This window comes from Xyrauchen texanus, chromosome 13 (genome assembly GCF_025860055.1).
Source record: "Xyrauchen texanus isolate HMW12.3.18 chromosome 13, RBS_HiC_50CHRs, whole genome shotgun sequence".
In the NCBI taxonomy this organism is placed as follows: Eukaryota; Metazoa; Chordata; class Actinopteri; order Cypriniformes; family Catostomidae; genus Xyrauchen; species Xyrauchen texanus.
Window position 1 is genome coordinate 24,432,663 of NC_068288.1, and position 23,469 is coordinate 24,456,131.

At 36.9% G+C, this 23,469-nt stretch overlaps 1 protein-coding gene and 1 non-coding gene across 4 annotated transcripts in view; both read left to right on the forward strand.

The window, feature by feature from the left end:
- The first annotated feature begins 354 nt into the window (after positions 1-354).
- Positions 355-23,469, forward strand: part of LOC127654410 (protein Shroom2-like) — a 68,457-nt gene continuing 45,342 nt past the window's right edge. Inside the window, exon 1 of one of the 3 annotated variants that reach the window (XM_052141571.1) lies at positions 355-1,277. In XM_052141571.1, the coding sequence (XP_051997531.1) occupies positions 1,065-1,277 (213 nt within the window). In that variant the 5' untranslated portion in view covers positions 355-1,064. Of the gene's footprint in view, positions 1,278-5,143; positions 5,479-23,469 lie in introns of those variants that run through there. The other 2 variants (XM_052141572.1, XM_052141573.1) reach the window with 2 other exon arrangements.
- trnag-ucc (transfer RNA glycine (anticodon UCC)) lies at positions 1,578-1,649 on the forward strand. The gene has a single exon. It is a non-coding gene; the product is annotated as a tRNA-Gly (tRNA).

A 23,469-nucleotide genomic window follows, 5' to 3' on the forward strand; every position in this document is an offset into this window, starting at 1 on the left:
CTTGATTTTTGTATTTTAGTTTTAAGGAAAAGGAGGGACGAGTCGAAATATTTTTTTATGGTTATCAATGTTATCCCACAAATGATGTCGATTGAGCTTAATTTGAATTGAACCCGGAATATTCCTTGAAGTTCGACACATGAATAGTTGTGCAGTTTAAATAAGTGTGGCTACACATAGTGAACAGCAGAGGCCGCTGCTGCTGCTAATATGCGATTCGATTATCAGCAGCGCACAGGTAGAAGAGTCTCCCCCCATCCTATGTGCGTAATCCACTAACGACCCAACAGATCAGCCTTATGCCATCCAGCATTTCAGCTTTAGTGCCTCATCACAGAGTTCTTTCTGCGTTAGGATGAAATCTAAGAGGGAAAATTCGTAGTGTCAGTTCGTACAGCAGTTGGAAAACTTTTAATGTGGCTCGGGAAAAGATACAAAGTGCGGTGTTGATCCACTTGTTGATTTGCGGTTAGCTGACTAGCTCCACCGGTACACATACATACACTTAGATCAGGATTGGACGAGCATGAACACAGCGCAACCTGTATGGATCCTCTATTAATGGCGCTTACGTATTGAATCCGGGTGGTTGCGAGCTCTTCAGATATCGCAATAATGCTTTTAAATTATTTTAGGAATTACTTGTTTTCGGTGGCGAGAGAATTTTGAACTGAATCCTTTAGCTAATGCTAACATAATGGAAGGGGTTAGATAATACAACCGTAAACAGAAGCAAGTTTAACATCTCTATTCATCGTGGGGTGTTTTTCAACAGTGGGAACCTAACTATATAAGTTTGGAAGTTTGTTTTGGAAATTTCATTTGAGGTTTATTTAATACTTTTTTCACATGATGGGCAAAGCCTCGTCCTGGACACATCAAACAGAGGAGATGATGAGCTGTGAACCCATTACTTGTTGCATTTAATTATCTCATGGAATAACATGAACAAAGTCATACTTTTTGGACTATGTAGGATTTTGACTAGGAAACTGCCCCCGTTTTTATTACAATAAAACAGAAATCCGGACATATTCTGCTATTTGAAACTGACTGTTTTTGAAATGGACACTGTCAACCAATATCCTTTAGACTCTGCGTTTGCTGAACGAGATCACAGGATCATTTACAGTTCAGACAGATCTGTGAGCTTTGAGGAACATCATGGTAGCGGTGAGGGATGGACACAGGTGGACGTGACCCTCTCCGGGGGAGCACCATGGGGTTTTACCCTCAGAGGTGGACTGGAGCATGGAGGACCTCTTGTCATAACCAAGGTGAATAATCAGCCTTATTCTACGTGTGGGAAAAGTAAGCTCTTACTATTGAACTAACTCAAGTTTTGAGTCCGACTAATGCCCAGAGTTGACCTGTTTCTATATTTAATTTCTATAAATAATAACAATTATCCTTAAAAAAAAAAGTAGACTATTTGCTCAAGTAAATAATAATTATTTTTTATTCATTCAAAGCCATAGAAAGAACTTATACATGTATTTAGTTGGCACATAACCGGTGTAAGTTAAAAAGCTGTAGGATACCGTTAGAGCTGAATGTCATGTTTCGGTGTTCGTGGAGCGTTGGTGGTATAGTGGTGAGCATAGCTGCCTTCCAAGCAGTTGACCCGGGTTCGATTCCCGGCCAACGCAAATATGTATTTTTTATTCAAAATGTCTGAGCTTACTTCCTGTCCTGAGATTAATTAATTCTCATTTTGTATATAGATAGCTTGAACACTGTTTAGGAGGAACTCGTTTCAGAAGCCCATAGTCTGCTTTCTGAGACTTTCAAATGTAATCTTTCAATCCTGCAAGTCAGCATATGCAAATGGCAGCATTGAACTGCAAACCCATTCCAATAATAAAACACTATTGTCCATTGTTTATAACAACTATCAGATGGCTAATGGGGTGAGTTGGAATATCAGTAATGGACAAATTAAATGTAGGCATCTACTGGTTTCTCATGTGTCATAAAGAATGGACTTTCTCTTAATGATTGCAGCTGCGACCGGTAACTGCCTCAAACTAGGTTTATAAAATACCATTTGAAAATGTTGAATTTTCTCCCTTTCTTCTAACAATTCAGCTGTTTAGTATGGCCTTAACAGGAAAATATGTTATTTAGAGTATAAAGTTATTTAGGGTATTTAAATCTGCTCATCAGCTCTCCTGTGCTCCTTAAGTTTTGTACCCCCAAAAAGAAAGAATGCTCTAAAATAAAGATATACACTTTTTTGTAAAAATTTTAAATTAGAAATATGATGCAGCACATTGAACACTGTGACAGAAACTATGCAAATGGAGGGAATGCTTGAGTTACGCAGGTCTCTTCTGATTTGCTATTATTTAAAGCATATATATTCTGAAGTGGTTTAATCCAGTGGTTCAAAACATTTTCAGACCAAGGACCAACTGATTTAATCAGACCATCCATGTACCCCCAAAGAAAACTTTCATGACTAGTTGTGCTAGTATGGATTTGTAATGTGTTTATTAAGATTGTAATGTGGAGCCAAAGTGTAATAGAATAGGATGAGCTCATAAGTATAGCTTATTTTTTTACCTTGCACCAAGAATGTTTGCTATGGATCCGAGTCTAATTATTAGAATCGCAATTATAATTGTAATTAGATAAAACATGTAAAGTTAATGGGAAAATAAAGAAATGGCAATTTATATTTTTTGTCTTATGTTCAATGAGTCATGTGGTTGATCTACATACCACTGGTGTTACATCAGCAGTAGCTTCGCTATAAATAGCAAAGCTATTAACTTAACTACATTTCTGAGTAGCGAGGTTGTAGCTATGCTAGTTATTTAATCAAGTAGCTTTTCTGTAGCTTAGCTATATTTTTGATTAGGTAGCAGCGTAGCTTTGACAAAAGCTACACTGCTACATCATGACGTGTACCCGCTGTTTACTAATGCCAGTTTTGTATCGGAACTAAAAATGTAAGACTCACAAATGAATTGCTCATCTGAATCGGTTCTTTAAAATGAATTGGTCACACTTGACAGCAAAGCAGTCTGAATCATAGACTGTAAAAAAAGATGGACGACGTACCTTTTCTCTTTTCTATTGGTGAGAACTGAAGCCGCCAGTGTTCCGATATGGCGCTGACATCTTGGGACTTGAGTCTGCGCAGTTGCGATTTCGGGACCAGACCTGCACAGTAGTGAGCAGGAAGTAAAGCCGCAAAATCAAGGCCCCGCCCTCACTCTCGCTGAATCAATTGCAAGGACACGCCTCTGCACTTTTGACTTTTGACTTATGACGGTGTGAAATAATAAATTATAGAAATTTAGATATTAAATTTAAAGCTCCAATCTCCTCAGTCCTCCGAAGATCCCGAAAAAAGTCTGTTGGTGCTTCAGTGATTACTTCGCTCAGAGAACCTGTCAATCACAGCTGTCAATCATGATGTCACAGCACCGTTTTTATAGCATCAAATAACTAACTAAAAACAAACTTATTTTGAAGACAAACACTTGAAATTACATCAACGTGATAGTTTCTGTCATTTACTGTAGTTTCTATCTTTGGAAAAAAGATATGTGAAGTGTAATGTAATTATTTAGTTGGTCTCACATCCCGTTGAATAACATGGGGAGGCGGGGTTTATGACCTATATTAGGACCAGTCACCGGGGGCGATCGAGACGTTTTGGCTTCACTTTTGAGGGCTTTTGCGGCACACTTGGTCTGAATCGGTTTGCGATTCGATCTGAATGACTCAGTAAGTTCACGCACATGCTGCTGAATCATTTGTTGTGTGCTCTCCCTTGCCAAAATGCTCACAGAATATTTTGAAATATGGAAACATTTTTGTATTTAGTAGCTACACGAAAACACATAAAAAGTACCATGGCATTACAATGTTTTTTAGACATGTACCATTAACTGGGGGCACCATGTTAAGACAAGGGTATATGAACAAGTTAATCATATAGGCTTGTAATGTACCATAGTAGTCCTATGGTATTCTTTGAACTACCTTGGAGCACCATTAAATTCAATTGTACTGTACCACAACATTAAAACCACCTGCCTTGTATTGTGTAGGTCCACCTCGAGCTGCCATAACAGCGCCAACCCGCATCTCAGAATAGCATTCTGAAATGCTATTCTTCTCACCACAATTGTACAGAGCAGTTATCTGAGTTACAGTGGACTTGTCTGTTCAAACCAATCTGGCCAGCAGTGATGGAAATATTGAAACCAGCCCATCTGGCACCAACAATCATGCCACGGTCCCAATCACTGATATCAAATCTTGTTCCCCATTCTGATGGTTGATGTGAACATTAACTGAAGCTCCTGACCCATATCTGCATGATTTTATGTACTGCACTGCTGCCACATGATTGGCTGATTAGATAATCGCTTGGATGGTTGTTGGTGCCAGATGGGTTGGTTTGAGCTTTACTTAGATGCTGTTTGATGCTGTTTTGGCAGCACGAGGGGGACCTACACAATATTGTGGCTGATTGTGTATATATGGTTATCATATATCAAATTACCATTAGAGTATCATGGTATTCTTTGAAATACTTTAAAGCACCATGTAAATACAGAATAGTACATAAATATGGATATTGTATCTTAAAGTGCCATGGTATTACCATCTGATACCATCAGATATCACATTGTTATCGCCCAGATGTGTACACACACACACACACACACACACAAACACAAAGAATTTGGCCTCAGTTTTAAATCTGGTGCACACATTATCCTTTATCCAAAGCACGGAACATTTCAAAATAAGCAGATGATTAACTGAGGATTTGTGTTTATTACCTCATTCCTATTTTGAAAAAAACAAAACAGATTTCAACAATACCACCAATATCTCCTTCAGAACAGATGTAATTTATTGAGAATGAAGTCCCAATGTAGACCTATTATGACAAGTTATAAACATAAAAAATTTAGTTGTAAACTTCCATTATGGGCAGTGTGGTCTCTTTATTTTGGGGAAATGGCAGTTTGGGCTCTTGCACTGTACTTTTCTTCAGAAAGTAATTGGGTGACCGAAACTTTTTGTGTGTTGTTCTTGTTAATAATCAACCCTGAAGGACCTTGCAGATAAATTTGGAAAGAAAACGAGTTGCTCTTACTTGCAGTGTGGAATTTGCCTGATTTTTGTCCATGAATTGCATGATTCTTAGCCATACTTTGCTCAGAGTCTAGCTATTCAGCATGATTAATGGGGCAGAACTTTACTGTGCCTAAAACTCTGGTGACCACCCCTACATACTCTGTATTTCAGATGTGACATTCCTGCCATCGCTGTGGTCTTTAAAGAGCTTAAAAGTTGGTTCATTTCGTGGTAAACTTTGACTTGTTAGCATGCAGGATTGTTTGGAGATGGCAAAGCTGAGTGGGTCTGTGTTTTTTCCGGTCTTTGGAAGTTTATTCATCAGGAAACATATTGGTGTGCCCTGCAGATGCTGTCACACTTCAAGAACTGGTGAGAGTGGTTAATAATGTACAGAAGCTTTTACCCCCTCATTGATGCTCTTAAAATCACTTGTTGTTCCTGATGGATCTTATAATGGCAAATCTTGCCATAAATTAACCTTTGCACCAGATTTAAAAGATTAGGCATAGTCGATTTAGTTTTCATCAAGGTTTCTTTAATTAGTGCCTGGCCAAAGTAATGTCAAAGTGTGTTTTTTTATGTAGAATGTAATCGAAAACAGAATGAATGTTCACGTTAATAGTAGTAACAGGTTAATAACTGGTTAATTTGGTTGAAATGCCTCTAATACAGGCAGTAACATAGGGAAGAGGAATGCATGTTTTATAAACTGTACCCCATAATCCAAATCACCAACCTAAACCTAACCATCAGAGTAAAAGTGCAATGTTAGAGGTAAAAATGGAACCTCGGAATTGTGCTTGTCACTTATTATGCAAACGCATTTACTACCTAGTTTCAACGCAGTATACGAACACAGGTCTCCCACTCTGCTAACATGACACACATCCGGTCACGCCACAGGGGAAGGCTTAAAACACAGGAATCGATGCAAACATGTCTGCTATGGAGATGGTGTTTGTCAATTAGTGGGCATAATGTGGCTGATGTTGTTTTGAGCTTGTTTTTCCAGACAATGGCCTCGCTTCCCAAAAGCATTGTAAGCCTATAAGTAGATTGTAGAATACATTTTACGATTCATCTTAGTTTTGTGGCTCGTTTCCCAAAGCCATTGTATCTTAAAGGTATAGTTCACCCAATGATGAGAGAAATTTCTCTCATCATTTATTCACCCTTTCTTTCATCTATTGAATTCAAATTACAATTTTTTTAGAAGATTTTCTCAGCTGTTTTGGTCCATACAATGCAAGTGAACGGCTGCCAAAAGTCTGAAGCTCCAAAAATCACACAAGTCAAAATAAAAGTAATCCATATGACTCCAGTGGTTAAATCAATGAAGAAGTAGCGATACAATAGGTGTGAGTGGGAAACATAATATAATATTTAAGTACTTTTACTATACATTCTCCTCCTTGCTCAGTCAACCTCCACATTAACTTTCATTTTCACATTCTTCTTCTTTGCTGATTCACATTCTTTATGCATACGCCCACTACTGGGCAGGGAGAAGAATTTCTAGCAAATAATTATATTGATCTGTTTCTCACCCACGCCTATAATATCACTTCGTATGGATTACTTTTATGATGCCTTCTAAAAATCATAATTTGTGTTCTGCTGAAGACCAAAAGTCATGCACATCTAAGATGGCAGGAGGGTGAGTAAATTGATGAGAGAATTTACATTTTTGAGCGAACTATCCCTTTAAGTAGAACTTGAAGATGCTCCTAGATTTATGTGTGCCCTGGAGTAATCCTACAGAGCAAAGATCATTGTAAGGACATAGACTTATGCAGACACCTGCAGGACAATTGCCAAATTACACCTTATACAAATAAATACTTTACTTTATATTGGGACTTAAATATCAGGATATATGTGTATTATTCATTTTTATTTTAACTGATAAGGGTAATAATAATAATAATAAATGCATTAAATGGTTAGTCAAAATTGGATGAAGAGAAATTAATTGGAAAACGGTTAAGTTATTTGTGCGTTAGTTCGTAATAACAAAATGGTGGCATTGTTGTTGCAGAGAACTGTATAAATAAAAATTTGAGAGAGAAGGAAAAAAGTCAATGACTTTCTTTAAAAATGTTCTTTATATTGATTCATTATCCTCATCTCCTCTTCCTCTCTGACACCCAAGGGTGCTCTCGCCCACACCACAGGTTGTGTAGATCTTTTGCGGCATTGCTCTTACCATTATCACATTTGGGAGTAAAGGGTAGACCTTCCTTTGTAAAGATTAGACCTTCCTTTGATTGGTGAATAACCCTAAAGCACATCTTCTACATATCTCCTTATTTTGCCCCCTGCAGTAATTGAACGTTATATTAAATTAATGTTAGTTATTTGTAAGATCATACACTGGGCGTCTGCTGTCTTCATTGATCCTGGAAACTCTCATTTCGACCCACAGAGCCATTTGTGAAAAAATATTATTGTGTAAAATTGGTGGGCAGTGGTGGCTCAGTGGTTGAGGCTCAGGGTTACTGACCAGAAGGTCAGGGGTTCAAGCCCCAGCACCACCAAGATGCCACTGTTGGGCCCTTGAGCAAGGCACTTAACTCCAGGTTGCTCCGGGGGGATTGTCCCTGTAGTAAGTGCACTGTAAGTCGCTTTGGATAAAAGCGTCTGCCAAATGCATGAATGTAAATGAAATAGAACGTTCTGCAAAAATTATTGCAAAACAAAATACGATTGTCGTAAATTAGGTTGTACTTTTACAAAAATATCTTTAAATATTTGTAGCAAGGTAAATTACAAATGTTTATAAAGCTATACACAAATATAATGAAGTTACAGTACAATGACTATTCACGTATATGGATAGCAACACTCTTAATTAGCACTTAAAGTGCACCCTCATACATTCATGTTAAGTGCAGTTTTAGGAAACACATGTAAAAAAATAACAAATGTTTGTAAAATCACATGTAGAAGATGCTCTTTAATGCTAAGATAATGGTTATTGGGAAACAAGGCCCTGGTCACTTGTTTCTCTTGCACAGCACTTTCTTCTAAGCACAGAGTACTTTCATTTTAAAAAGAACCATTGAACCATTCTTTTATTTCCTTCTAAAAAGCGATATTAAAAGAGAAATTTTCTTTGCAAATTGCAAGAAATTCTTCTAATCGACAATCATTATCATTAATGAAAGAAATTCAATTAATATTTAACAGTAATTAACTGTAAGTGGTGAACAGCTTGAGATTGAAAAATACTATACACATTTTTTTTAAATAAAAACATCAACAATGGAAAAACAGTACTACAATTCTTATTTTAGTTGGAAACGTGAAAAAAATGAAACAGCCTCTGAAGAATGTGCATGTAGCCTAATCATTTTTAATAAATACACTTAAGAAATGTGAGTATTATTATTTTCCTATGAATATATTTTTAGTTGTTTTCAGTATGCTTTGTGCAGAATATTTACTTTTCATCTATAAAGAAATGCACAATGATAAAATTGACCCCTGCTTCATCTTTACCAGCTATGCTTCTTATTCTGTGTTGCTGATAAGACGTGACAAAGTGTGCCTCTAGCCACGGATGACTGAATAGACAGACTTTTCTCTATCTGCTGAAGATTACTAAATGTATTTGTACACATTAATCAACAATTGATAAGCTTAATATATCAAACTATTACAGACGAATGGTCTCTTCTAGATTATTAATTTACATCCCTAGTCTAACCAGTTACTATTTGAAAAGGCTGCAAAATGCAGAAACCTCAACGAAATATAAAATGTCTGCTCAGAACGAAATTAAATTAATAATAATTTATTTTTAGTCCCTGGTGTTGAATCTTTTTGCCAAGTTTGCTTACAATAATGGCCTTCACTGAACCGTAAAACAAAGTTAACTTCTTTTATCTCACTGAAACAGGAACCCCTCTAGAACACAAACCTCACCATGTAGAAAGTTTTTGCATCTGATTTTTCCAATGGTCATGTTCCTACTTTGTTTGCAAATAGTTTACAAGGCGAGCGTGTCAGTGGCACACAAACATTTTCAGAGAGGTCACTGCCATTCTGCATTTATTGTGATGGTTATCTCCGTTGTTCAATGGCGGATTTAGGCATGGGCGACATGGGCAGTCGCCCAGGGTGGCATTTTGTGGGGGTGCAGCACAAGGAGTAGAGTACAAATTAAGTACAATATCTATAGAATTTTCAAGGTTAATATAAAATATCCATGAGCCATTTAAGCCTGATTTCCCTGGCCATCATATACAGTACAGTCATCTTTTTCATTTTCTAGAACCTCTTGTACATTTGTTAATAAGTTTGATATTTTATAGGTACTGTACTGCATTCCCTTGCAGAAAGCCTCAGTAACATACTGTTTAATCTTCGACTGACTGTATAAACAGATAGATGCACTTTATTGATCCTCATGGGGAAATTTATTATAGAAGCCAATAACCCTGGAGTAAATTCAGCTAAATTTCCTTGTTCAAGGGTGCTTTGGTGGTATGACTTTCTCAGGAACTTTGTTTTGGCTAAAGTCTCGGCTACTTGGGCTTGAACCTGCATTACCATTCCAAGCCTTAACCACAAGTCTTAACAATAATTCCAAATTTTTAGAGGTGTAGTGCACTTCCTATCACAAATATCCATTATTTACTTTTTACATTTTTTGCTGATGAAGTAGACCTCACATATGAACATGTTGGGAAATGAACCCAGAACTTTATACATGGCTTGCTCTGCCACTGACCTGCATCACGTTTTGTGTTGGTAAACAGTTACCACATCACGTGTACAGTGACTGTGGTATTTTGGTGTTTTTGTCCCAAACTTGCTGGTCTATTAGATGTGCCACACACAAAACAAACTAATGACCTTTACCAAGTATGACCTAAATCTTTTCCAAGTACAGGTCAATAGAGTTTGGAGCACTCACCTGCTGTTCTTTCCTAAATATTTAATATATTTTCATTCTATTAATTAATTCTTGAGTGACTTGGGAGACTTTTTCTTTAAAAGTGAAGTAAAATACTTTTTCCAGATATTCATTACTCTAAACATGGTCAGCATGCATTTATAAAACTCCACACATAAAGGCCAGTTATAAACATGGGCTCTGTTCCTCTTTGGATACTCATACAATGAACTGAAGGTATGTACAACTGGTGATAGGAAAGTACATACTTTTGAGTGAGTAGCAAGGTATTTAAAATGGTCTTGATACCACAGACCTTCTGTCCCATTCCAGCTAAATTAATTAGTAACTCTTAACAATAAAGTTGTATTTATTGACATTAGTTAACATGAACTAACAATGAACAATACTTCTACAGCACTTATTAATCTTGGTTAATATTAATTTAAACACATACTACTCTATGTGCTACAAAAAGCTGTATATATATATGTTATCATAAATTAAAGGGTTAGCTCACCCAAAAATGAAAATTCTCTCATGATTTAGTTACCTTTAAGCCATCCCAGATGTGTATGATTTTCCTTCTTCAGCAGAACCAAAATGAAGAAATGTATAAGCCTATTTCAGCTTTGTTTGTCCATACAAAGCAAGTAGATGGGTGCCATCAGGCTGCTGGCTGTTTGACGGTCCAAAAGACATATTTAGGCAGTATAAATGTAATCCACATGACTCCAGTCGATCAGTTAATGCAGTGTTTCCCAAACACTGTGCCGTGTCAGACTAGTGTGCCATGAAAAGGTGTGCTGTGAAAAATTATAAAATTCCACAAAATAAATAAATGCATAAATAAAAATAAATAAAATAATATACAGGGATGTAAACTCCTCACGTTTTGGTGAAATATTGTGCACATCTCCCGCTTTCTTGTGTGGCAAACTCGTAAAATCTCTCCTCCATGACACTTTCTGCAACGATTTTCATGTGGAGCAATGCAGCGCTTGCCACTGGCTCAACTCATAATGTGTTTTACAATGATGAAAGAACATGATTGAAACTCAAAATTATTGCTTGACTAGTATTGTTGTATTTTCATATAAAAGTCATGCTCAGCAGTTTAAATACTGTTGGAAAAGCATACAGTACACCTGCTTTGTTCTTATAATGCTTAAAAACTATAGAGTCTGTTGGCAGATTTCGGTCGTGAATGTCTCGAAATGATTCAATGACTCACTCGTTGCACATAAGAAGCTCATTTGTCACTACTTAGTGACATTTCCAGAAGGGGTCACTGAACTAATCAGTTAATAAATTTAAACAAATTTGTGACACAGAAGCAAGCCTCGCCAAAATACCCTTTATTTTTGCAGCTAATTCTGCACAATTGTAATTTGCCATACTTGAATAATTAAAATAGCTGGAGTTGGTTCTTTTAGCTAATTCTTTATAAAAATATATCCCCAGAATTTGTTTTGTGGACCAGTGATTGTCTTACCTTTTTGGCCCCTCAAGAGTTTGAATCCCTGTAATTTGCTGTGGCATTGCAAGAGCAAATCTGCAAATTAGAAAAGAAGCAAATTTGTTGTTTTTTCATTACCCATTTAGAGCTCTTGCCATATGTGACCTCATTATACTGCATACCTACATGACATTCAATTTCTTGTAAGCAAAGCATGCTTCCAACTTCTCGCATGAACGCGACATTGTGCTTACGTCAGGCAATGGTAACGTGATGGATCGACTGCTGCCAGGAAACGGTTTATAAATGGAAGTTAATAAAGTTTTATTTTATTTATTTATTTACGCAAACGTATTGATTCTGTTCCGAAGACATTAATTGATCGACTGGAGTCATGTGCATTACTTTTATACTGCCTAAATATGCCTTTTGGACTGTCATACAGCCAGCAGCCTGATGGCACCCATTTATTTGCATTGTATGGACAAACAGAGTTGAAATGGGCTGAAAAAGTTCTTAATTTTGGTTCTATTGAAGAAGGAAAATCATACTTATCTGGGATGGCTTAAAGGTAAGGAAATCATGAGAGAATATAGATTTTTGGGTGAACTAACCATGCAATGCATTATGAACTAACATGAGCAAACGATGCACAATGCTATAAAATATAATGTTAGTTGTTAGTTCATGATACAATGCATTTGCTAATGTTAACAAATAGAACCTTATTGTGAAGTGTTACAAATGAATTATACTAAAATATTTTTTTATTCTTAACCTTTAGGTTCATACATTTAAAAATGGCTTTAACTTACATTCCACAACACTTTTCTTCTACTTAATAAATCAAAAGTGAACTGTTATGAACTCCTGTTGTGCAAGAGGTTTTCAGCATTAGCCCAAAAACATGCACAGATGCACAAAAATCCTTTTGTAAAAGTATGTAATCTGGACACATTTGGCTTTCTCTACTATTTCTTGATGTGCTAATTGTTATCTTGCATTTCGAATGGATAGTATGAGAACTGGGTCACAGCGCTAGTGAATCGGATAGCTTCTGTGATCGGATGATTTTGGAGATTTGTTAAAATTGTTCAACAATTGTTCCATTGCTTACAGAGATGTTGTACTGGTCTTGGTGAAAGTACACATTTCATGCTCATGGGCTGGATTTCATCCAAACCTCTAGGCATGTAACAAGTGACAGAGATCTGTTAATGATGTGACAATTATATGTTGACAAGTGTTAAACAAGAGCTTCAAAAGGTCTAGCTTATAAACTGTTCATTACTTGAAGTTTATATTAAGCCCATTTAGAATGTTACATAGATTTACGGACAAAAGCAAGAATATATTCAACTGAAGAATGCTACACAAAAGTGTGATGTACACAAGGGAGTGCAATTGAAGGTTTAGACTATGCAGCAAACTTAACTTTACTTAACCACTGCTACAGAAGTGAAAGGTTAGAATACATGTATTTAGTCATAGACTGATTGCAGGGTGCAGTTGATTAAATTAATTGTTTAACATTTCATTGTATGGTATTTATTTTTTGCTCTCTGAGTGTTTCAGTGGATTATCTCACTACATTCTCTGAGATTCCTGAGGCAAACTGGCAGTGCCAGGAACAGCACTGGAACGTTGGAGATTTGTTTGATTATCCAAATCTAGTGAATTATCTTTGACAGCCTAAAGCCCATTGGACTTGCGTGATTCAGCATCTGGGATACATTTGGATTGGATTAGATGAACCTGTGCAAGTTTTAAACTTTCATTCTTTGCCTTTGACTCGCTCAAGTGAAGGATGAGAACATTCTGTAGTCTCACATATTTCTTTAAATAATTTCTGGGAACAAAGTGAGGTTGTTGATACACTTTTGGCTACAAACTATCTGTATACTGTGGTTTTTATACTGGGCACTATTGCTGTGGTCCAAATTCGAGTGCATTTGTTTCCGGCGTCCCCCGCAGCATTGGTCTGGGTTCAGACTCTTTCAGATTCTGTTGAATTCCGATGTTTTTCTTCATCAACTTGCGTCATCACAAACGTGCACATGATGGAAAACACAATGCAGGTCGCTATATTTGTGTGTTTTTTATTAATTTGGTGTCATTATGCGCACCGCAGTGAATGACACTTGTGTCTCTGTGCATCATCGGATGCCATAATTCAGCAGATATGCATGTTCTGACCAAGGCGACTATCTTATACTTGCAAACAGTTTTTTTAGAAGATAGCTGGTCACGGGGAAAGTTGCAGCTTTACTTATGTTCCCCTGCTGTGTGTGTGTGTGTGTGTGTGTGCGTGCGCGTGCAACTGATTATTTATCATCATTCTTAAATCAGCAAAAATGCATGAGCAAGTTTTTTGGCTTCATGAAGAAGCAAGGACCTGAGTATAGGTTGATTTCTCACACATGCAAACCATGCCACAGTTTAATTTAATTTAACCTCCTACAGGTAGTCTCAGGTCAGACCACGGTCCACTCCTCAGTCTGCAAGACAGCTTTCATATTAACACTTCGGACCAAACTTCCAGTGTTAAAACCTGTTGCATTTACCTTTTGTGCTTAATTTTCTTGGAAGAAATATGGCCTGTCAGATCCATTTAATTTAATTTAAAAAAAAATTAATTGAACTACATCTTTATATTGTTATGTTCCAAAAACTAGTGAGCTGCCTTGCTTTCTACTGCCTACAAAGGCATCTATCTTCTAAAGCGGATCACAGACAAAAAGTATATACAAATGTTTTTGCCTTTGTGGTGTCAGTAAGTCTATTTTGGAGGAGAACAGACCAAAATATAACTCCTTTTCCATTATTCACTTTGACATCAGCACTATTTTGGAGATCATGTTTCCAAGCTCGATTCCTTTTCCTAGTGCCATTTAGCGCACTGTGCATGGATCGCTTCAGAAGACATGGATTTAACCGCTGGATGGATTATCTTTATGCTCTTTTTGTGTCCTTTTTTTAGCTTAAAGATTAGACACTATTCACTTGCATTGTATGGACATCATATATCCATTAAAATACCTTAGTTTGTGTTCCATGTTTTGGGTGAACTTTTCCTTTGATATTGAGTGAAAACTATAAGTAAGCCATTTGTAGGTTGATTTACATGAAAACTGCAAATACTGTACTCTTCTAGACAACATTTGACTCAACCAATGGCATGAGTTGGGGGTGGGGCTATCTGTTTGTTCGATCAACAGAAGTCGGCGGTGTATTTGGAACAATTATTGTTTTTGAAATTCCGGTTGGTGGTACTACTTGTGCAGAAAGTGCATACCTTAGGTTTAAAATGTATAATTCTCACAGCAGCCATTAAAACTATAGTACATGGAAACCAATTTAGTATTTTTTTACCATGTTTAAATCCATTCTTCAGAATTCCAAAAAAGTCGTCACAAAATGGGCCCGCTCATAAATGACCCATTTGGATCCTTTACATGGCCATCATGCACTCACACAAACTGGTACAGAATACTTGACTCCAGTGGCAAAAGAGTGACATTTTGGGGGATCTACAATTCTCTTACTTCATCTACCATCTTGAAAATCAGTTTTCACTGAGCTTTTCACAATGTATTCTTTATAATCCATTATTTTATTAGAGTTGTATTTGTGCGTCCTTAACACATTGCTTAAGGCAACAAGGTGTTGGGATTTAAATAAAGTAGATTTTATTAGTATGTGGTAAATGTGTGGGTGGAACGTGTCTAATGCTGAGTTCATACTCTCTTTGTCTCTGTTTGTTCCTTGTATTTGATGGTAAATGGCTATAAATTAATTAAAACTTTTATAAAGTTTCCATGAAATAAAAAAGTTTATTTGCTTTTGATTTTAATTTGTAAATTACATCTTGTATTCTGTGAAAAAGGGGTGCAGGAAGCAGCTTTATTTAAATCTAGTATTTATACCGAAAAATTGAACTTATTAAAATTCCCCTCATTCCTCTCATACCGTTCATTTGCCAAAGGTCTTCATAGCATTTATTTTAAATCCTCTGTTTCAATAAACCCAAATAATCCTGTTTTACACCATGTGCATTCTCTGTGTAGCCTTTCACAAGCTCTGTGTGTTTGTTTTTCATTTGAGTGTTCTCTCATGGCACACAGAGCCTAAAAGGGCAGCCATTTAATGAGCACTGGTAAACCTATTTGCAGACAACCGCATTCATCAGTTGGCATGTCATGCTCCAACCCGTTTTTAGCAAACTGACAGTGAGGAGCTCTTCACCTACATACTAAAAGGCATCAGTATCAAAGTCTGTTAATGATAGTCTTTTTTTGGGGAGTGGCAAGTATGGGAGGCAACAAGTAGACTACAGACCAGCATTCATTAGTGTGTGTTTCAAATGAGAAAGGTGTTAGATCAAATGTTTGTCTCAAGTCAGCATTTAATTTTATGGAAAAATAAGCAGTGAAACTGAATGATGACTCATTTGGTCATTTTGCCTAACATCACCTTTTGTGTTGCATGGAAGAAGAAAAAAGAAATGATAGGCAATGAATTATCACTTTAATATGTTTGAACTTTATTTTTAATGCATTTCAAGAGATTTGTGCTCATCTTTTCTGAGTGTGTGCTCGATGTATCTACATACACATTTGCACACATCTATTGTTTAGGCTCCTCCAAACTGCCAAATGCTGGTGTGAACATAATGGTGTTTGTTTAAAGAAACAGTCAGCTTTGTGTAGGCTGCCCTTTGTGGAGTCATCCCATTTGTGGTTTGGAGGATATTATGAAATGTCAAACAAATAATGGTCTATTACCTCTTTAATAATTCTACATGCTTCTATGGATGCTTTGAACATACTAGGATCTGTCCGTTCCCCAAAAGTGATCTATTAAAGGGATAGTTCACCCAAAAATGGACATTCTGTCATTGATTTAATCACCTTGTTGTTTAAAAACAATATTACTTTTCTTTGTTCCATGGAACACAAAATGAGATGTTAGATGGAATGCAAGCCTCAGTCACTATTCACTTTTTTTTTCTACGTCATGAGGGTTAGATAACTTTCCCTTTAACACTATCATAACACTATCAATCCTGAGAATTATACCTGCCAACACTCCCGATTTTACCGGGTTTCTCCCGTTTTTCCACCCTCCTCCCGATTTACAATTTCTCCCGATAAACTCATGGTTTTCCGCATCCACACTTTGCTCATGAGAATGTATTAGACCTCCAGAAAGGGTTGTCAACCGTCCTGTAAAATACAGCATCGTCCCATATTTAAATATGAAATGATGTGTCCTGTATTGACTCAATACGGGATGTGATTTGTCCTGTAAGCTGGTCAGATGGTGTCACTGTGGAATCGTTCCAGATCTTTAAATTAATATTTATATAAGTTGGACATTTTTCATAAGGTGTGTAAGGGGTCATCTAAAAGTCCACTTATTTTGCTGAATTTGTTTATTGAAAAACAGAAGGTTCAATATAAATGTTCAATAAGATGTACGAACTTAAATAGATCCAACCAAATATGAATACTATTACTGATCATTGTGAAATGTTTCTCAGAAGGAGGACACAGGAAATGGAGCTTTCAAAAAACCCATAGGTAAGGCTTTAATGAATATTAGGTTTCTTTCCACAAAACTTCCACATATAAAATGTTCAGCACTTTTCTGGAACACTGAGTTCTCTTGCGCCAGTCTCTCTCACTCCTGGAGGCTCTGTGGCCGCTTTTAAACCACTCTCCCCGTGCTCACTGAAATTAGAGACAGGTGTTAAACATAATTTAGCTCAGGTGCAAGCGTCCTTACCGCTTTCTCTCCCAGACGGGCGCTTGACCACGCCCCCTCTGCCACAATCATAAAGACAAAAAGTACAGGTGAAGGAAAAAAAATATGAAAATGAAATAATTATTTTTTTTTTAAATACGTATAAACCATCACAGATGTATACATAAATAAGATAAATAATTGAAGAAATAAAATAATTATATATATAAGTCATGGGACAGGAAATTTCTCTGCATATAAGAAAGGATATACACTTTTTATTATTAATACCTCAAAAAGCATTTATTGCTAGAACTGTGAAGGATGTGGTAAGGGACTATTTGAACATTTCTTGATATTATTCATCTTCAATGTAGTATTACTCACCAGTGCCGCTGCTCCTAATGTGCATATTATGCAGTCTGCATAGTGCACATACTCCCTACGAGGGCACCATTTTAACCTAGAGGGGCACCAGAAACTCCACCGGCTTCCATTCTTCATACATACGAACCATGTATATAGCACATTCCATAGCAGCAACTTTTTTTGGATTCTGTCTTCAGTCTTTATTTTATTGCCTGGAGGAGCAGTAATTTAGATGCATTCCTGATGATAAGCCACAGATACAATGGTCATTCATGAAAACTTAAAGGGATAGTTCACCCAAAAAGGAAAATTCTCTCATTGTTTACTCAACCTCATGATATCCAAGGTGTGTATGCCTTTCTTTCTCACCAGAACACATTTGAAGAAAAATATCTTGGCTCATTAGGTCCTTAAAATGCAAGTCAATGGCGATTTCTCTTTTGAAGCTCCAAAAATCAAAGACAGTCAGCATAAATGCCATCCATACTGACTACAGCAGTTAAACTAAAACTAAAAATAAATTTTCTTTAAGCGATACGATCACTGGTGCTAAAAAATATAAATATGATGTACTTTTAAACTATAACCCAACGCTTCTGATAGGGCTCGGCGATTAAGCAAATTTGATTTTCAATTACGATTTTGGCTTCCAACGATTATGAAAACAAGATAATCGAGATAAAACCATTATTGTGCCGAATTCCATTTCACAATGAAACATCCCCCGCTTTATATCTTTAAAGCATCCTTTATTAAAGTTAAAATAATAAGGAAGCGGGTTATGCAGGTTATACTCCGAAACTGGCATTTCTCTGTTTGGTCAGCGGCACGTCTATTAGTTGCATGTAGTGTCCGGGGAAAAGATTGAACTTTCTCCGGGCTGTGCACACTCTGTAGTGGGGATGCTTATCACTCATGCACGTTTGCTGCAGCTAGATTATAACATGATGGATCTCGACGTACTAATTCATAATATGTCACATTCACAGTGTGTATCTCATCATAATGTAAATTAGTGATACGCAGCTCTATTAAGAAGAGTTTATTACGTATTTTTTTTTGTGAGTTAAAAATAGAACAAAGTGAATCCTAAACCATAGCCCATTATACACTAGAACAAAATATGTTTTTGATTATTTTATATATTTTCTTTTTGGCTTGTTTTCCAAAATATCTAAAACTCTTTTTAAAACAACATACATTTACTATATATATATATATATATATATATATATATATATATATATATATATAATGGAGATTGTTTTCAGAGTGGATATTTGAAGGGGCAAGTGAAAGAGAATTTTACTTGCCTGACCGGACAAAAAGACTGATTAAAACATCAATAATGAAAAAATAACCAGCTATATTTGTGATAGCCTTGGCCTGTGCCACTTTTTATAAAGTATATATTCTTATTCTGCTGTTAAAAGTAATCCAGGGCATGTCATTTTATAATTCGCTAGTGATCTAGTAACAGCTGTGTCCTTTGTGATTGACAGGAGGCGTATGTGTGCTGAACATGTGCGTGTTCCGAAAATGCTCTAATATTTATATTAAAATGTTTTTTTTTAATCTATTTCTATTCATTGCTGTTTTTTTATTGTTATGTTATTACTGACTGTTAACTAGTCTTGAATAATTACTTGAAACTATTTTATTTCAATAATTAACATATTAGTTAGTGTTATTATTTGTTGTGGTTTTGAAGCTGGTAATGATAATCGTCAAATTTCAACGACTACTGAAATTTTGGTATTGTGATAATGTATAGCCTTTATTGTACATGGTAGATGTTGCTGCAATAACATGTTGAAATAGTAGATCTTATTCCATAGAAGTGTGAGCGCCCTTGTGGAAATGATGGCGATGGAGACTTTCCTTTATTTGACTGCCATTTGTAACATAAATATCATATTGCAATAGTCTCCTCCCCTACCCAGTGCAGTTTACTTTTCAAGTTCAATGATTTTTGCCATAATAGAGCAGCCCTAGCTTCCGGTAATCTTCATGAGAGGGTGGAGATCATGCGGTCTCTTGTGTGACGTATTCCATTGCCATGATATAGACGTAATCTCACATTCTCCACTCAGTTGAGACATTCAGAATAAGCACACAAATGTACCATTGTGAGTAAAGATACAGTTAAATACAGATCTAAACCAAAACCAACCAAGCTAAGTGTACAGCGTTCCTTCTCACTTGTAAACAGCCCCGCTCTTCCGGCTGTGATGCAAGTGCGTCGGTTCTTGCATGTTTCAAATTTATTTGTGATTATGTCACATGCGCATACTGCTCCTGACCGGAAGCATGATTTAGAGTTGAAAAAAGTACTTAAATATTTATCGTATCGCATGGATGACGTTTATGGTGACTGTCTGTGATTTTTGGAGCTTCAAAAGAGAAATCGTCATCCACTTGCATTTTAAAAACCTACTGAGCAGAGATATTTTTAAAACTTTCTTCAAATGTGTTCTGGTTAAGAAAAAAAAGTGATACACACCTGGGATATCATAAAGGTGAGTAAATAACAAGAGACTTTTCATTTTTGGGTGAACTATCTCTTTAATCTACACAGTCAAACTCTGTTGTGTGGCTCGAGTTGACTCACGTTCTTTGGAGTACGATCAAGTTTAACTTAAAATAAAAAACCTTAGTCATAATATTGTGCTGTACTGCATGGCCTAGTCCTGTTATAGCACAGTGAGTGTATATTGTACATACTCTTTTTGTGAAGATTTGACAATGGCCCATTTGAAGATAAGCAAAACACTTGTGCTTTGGGTGCTCAAGTAAATTTATGACAAGCACCCCAGTGTGCGTAGCCATGCAGATATGCAATACCCATAAAGCTTGTTGCACTGTCAGTGTAGAGCAGAGGACACCAGTTAGCAGAACTCACACATTCCTTTGTTTCACATCCTTCCCCCACCCTTCCACATGCTGAGACTCTCAGAACTGCAAGGTCATGGAGAGGTAGAAGACTGTCTCTCATGCCTAGTGGACACTACACGACTCAAACTCGTCTCCTTTGATGTTTTGAGTCGGCGACGAGAAGTCTTAGATCTCACAACGAACAGTCTTATTGTGCGCGCACTCCTGCATCATGCTGAGACTAGTCCCAGACGCTACAACAGTGTTCAAAACCGCTTGAAATCTAAACGTCTTGTCATCAGGTGTGCACACTATCCCAACAAGTGAGAGACCATTATGAGCCAATACCAATGAAATATAGAGAGATTGCAAGAGAAGGGCAAAGTATTAGGAAGCAGAAGACAAAAATAATTAGAAAATAATTTCATTATTTTCAGCTGTTCAGCTGCACCTTTCTTGTAAACACATCTTAATACCAGTGTACACATAGCCTCAGTCGGTGATGAATGGTTGTGTAGTTGAAACACTATAGTCCTGTATTGCGCGCACCAGCATGACAGAAAACAAGACTGTGAGTCGTAGAGTGCCGAATGCAGGTCCTGTAGTGTACACTTCATTTCAGGCTCTTGAAAATTTCTAGCAAAATTCAATAAGCTGTGGCACATGGGTGAGCACACATTTGAGTTCGCCCTATTACGTCAAAGTCACTTTAAAATAAGTCTCTGCAGCCATATTGGTAGCTTTTCTGGGCAGCTATTTCCGTACAGCTTCAATCCAGTTCCTGAATGGGGAAAGATTGAAATCTGTGAAACTGTGGGTCAAGATTCTGCTATAATAACATATTTCAAATCAGGTAAAAAGTCTGATTGTAATGGTATCATTAATAGTCTAAATCATGCAAAGAAAAAAATCTGGTCTAGCTCTAATGTGCATGCATGTTTTAAAGAAGCAAACAGGTGTTTTAACAGTGGTACTTCCATTCCTACAGCCACTATATTGAGAATTGCAACGCCTGTATCTAAAAAGAGTAGGGATGGCAATCTTAAAGGAATAGTTCACCCAAAAATACAAATTCTCTCATTATTCACTTACTCTGTTATTATTTTTTACCTAGTTCCAAATAAGAAACAGTTCTTGATTCCCAATCCTAAAAAGGGATTGGCTCTAATAACTGTAAGGCGAGAAATCAGATGTCCATATTTAGTATTACGATTTGCCCCATTCATATATCTATGAGTAATCCCTCGCATCCCCCTATAATGTCACTGGCAACGTGTTCTGACCCCCCCTCTCCTGTCTCTCTTTACTAAAGCAAAATACCCAAAAATGAAAAAATAAATGGAAAAAGTATAATGGAAACAATACCCTTACAAAAAGCACACTGTAATGGAACCATGGTACGGTAATATCAGAGTACCATGAGTTATACCATGAGTAATTACCATATACCAGTTATTTACATAGTAAACAAATTAACTTCAAAGAATACCATGGTACATGTCTGAAAATTTTTGTAAAATTATAGTACTCTTTGATTTATTTTGTATTTTTTCATTAATGTTGATGACGCTTAAAAGAAAAGATCACTCTTGACATTTTCTCTCTCACCTTTACCTTTAACTCACCTTAAATAACGCTGCCACCTCCATTCTTGATGCTCTGGCAGTGTTTGCTATGCGTAGGCAGGCCTGAAGCCTCTCCAGTGAACATTTTCTTTGTTCTAAGTCATTTATTCTCTCAGTATGGTGTGGAATGATGGTGTGGAATGCCAGAGGGGGGCATCTAGTGGTGTGTCTGTTTTACATTAACATTTGAGATTATTCTAAGTACTTCTTAGTCTGGCATTCTGAAAGTATTCCTTGTTTTATAAACTCTAAGGGGGGCTCTTGAGTCCAGATGTCACAGAGTCCTGCTGGTTTTAAAAATAATAAACTCAGGGAAGACCGCATACATCGTTAATAGCTAAAATAGCCACATTTGTGCATTCTTTACTGAGCAAGAATGCACAGTGAGATTGTTTATTATGGGGTTGATCGATCAGCTTTTGGATCTAGCCACAGGTGGTGATAAAGCTTGCAAAGAAGAATGTTAGTGTAATCCCTCAAGGTCTATTGTCCTTTGAGCTTAAACTTTATCTCCTAAAAAGCACAAAAGGAGATGTTAAGCAGAATACTAGCCTCAGCAAAGTTTTACTTTCATTGCAATTTCTTTTTGCCTTACATATTTGTGTGTATCATGGAAGAAAATGTCATATGGATTTGGAACAATATGAGGTTTAATGAATGATGACAAAATTAAAATGTTTTAATTTGAACTATCCCTTTAAGTTTCTGATAGTGCCTCATCTATAAATATAGTGTCCGAGGATCATGTTAAGATGAGTTACAGGCATACCTGCAAAGTAAATAATGAACAACCTCTGGCCAAAGGCTCAAAAGCAGATTACTGGCTTACTTGAAGATATGACAGCATTACATTTCATGTCAGGAATTTACTTTACTGTACACCAAACCGCCTATTTGGCCACAGGCTCCCTGAAATGTGCTCTTTATGACCGAATATGTATGATTAACTTGGTTCTAGCTTGGCTCTGGAGGTGAATGTGCTGATGTGGGAAGCTTAAGACTTGCCCCCCTGAGTGCTTATTTAGAAAGGTGAACAAGCTTTTCTCATTTGGTCATGGAGTCAGAAGTTTGTATGCAGGGCGTGCTGAGTGACTTCAGCTAGGTCTCCTAAGCAACCAAATTGGCCTGGTTGCTAGGGAGGGTAAAGTCTCATGGGTTAACCTCCTCGTGGTCGCAATAATGTGGTTAGCTTTCACGGGTGCGTGGTGAATGCCGCGAAGAATAGTGTGAAGCCTCCACACGCGCTATGTTTCCACAGTAACTCGCTCAACAAGCCACGTGATAAGATGCGTGGATTGACTGTCTCATCCGCTGAGTAAACTGAGATTCGTCCTCCGCCACCTGGTTTGAGGCTAGCCACTACGCCACCACGAGGACTTAGAGCTCAT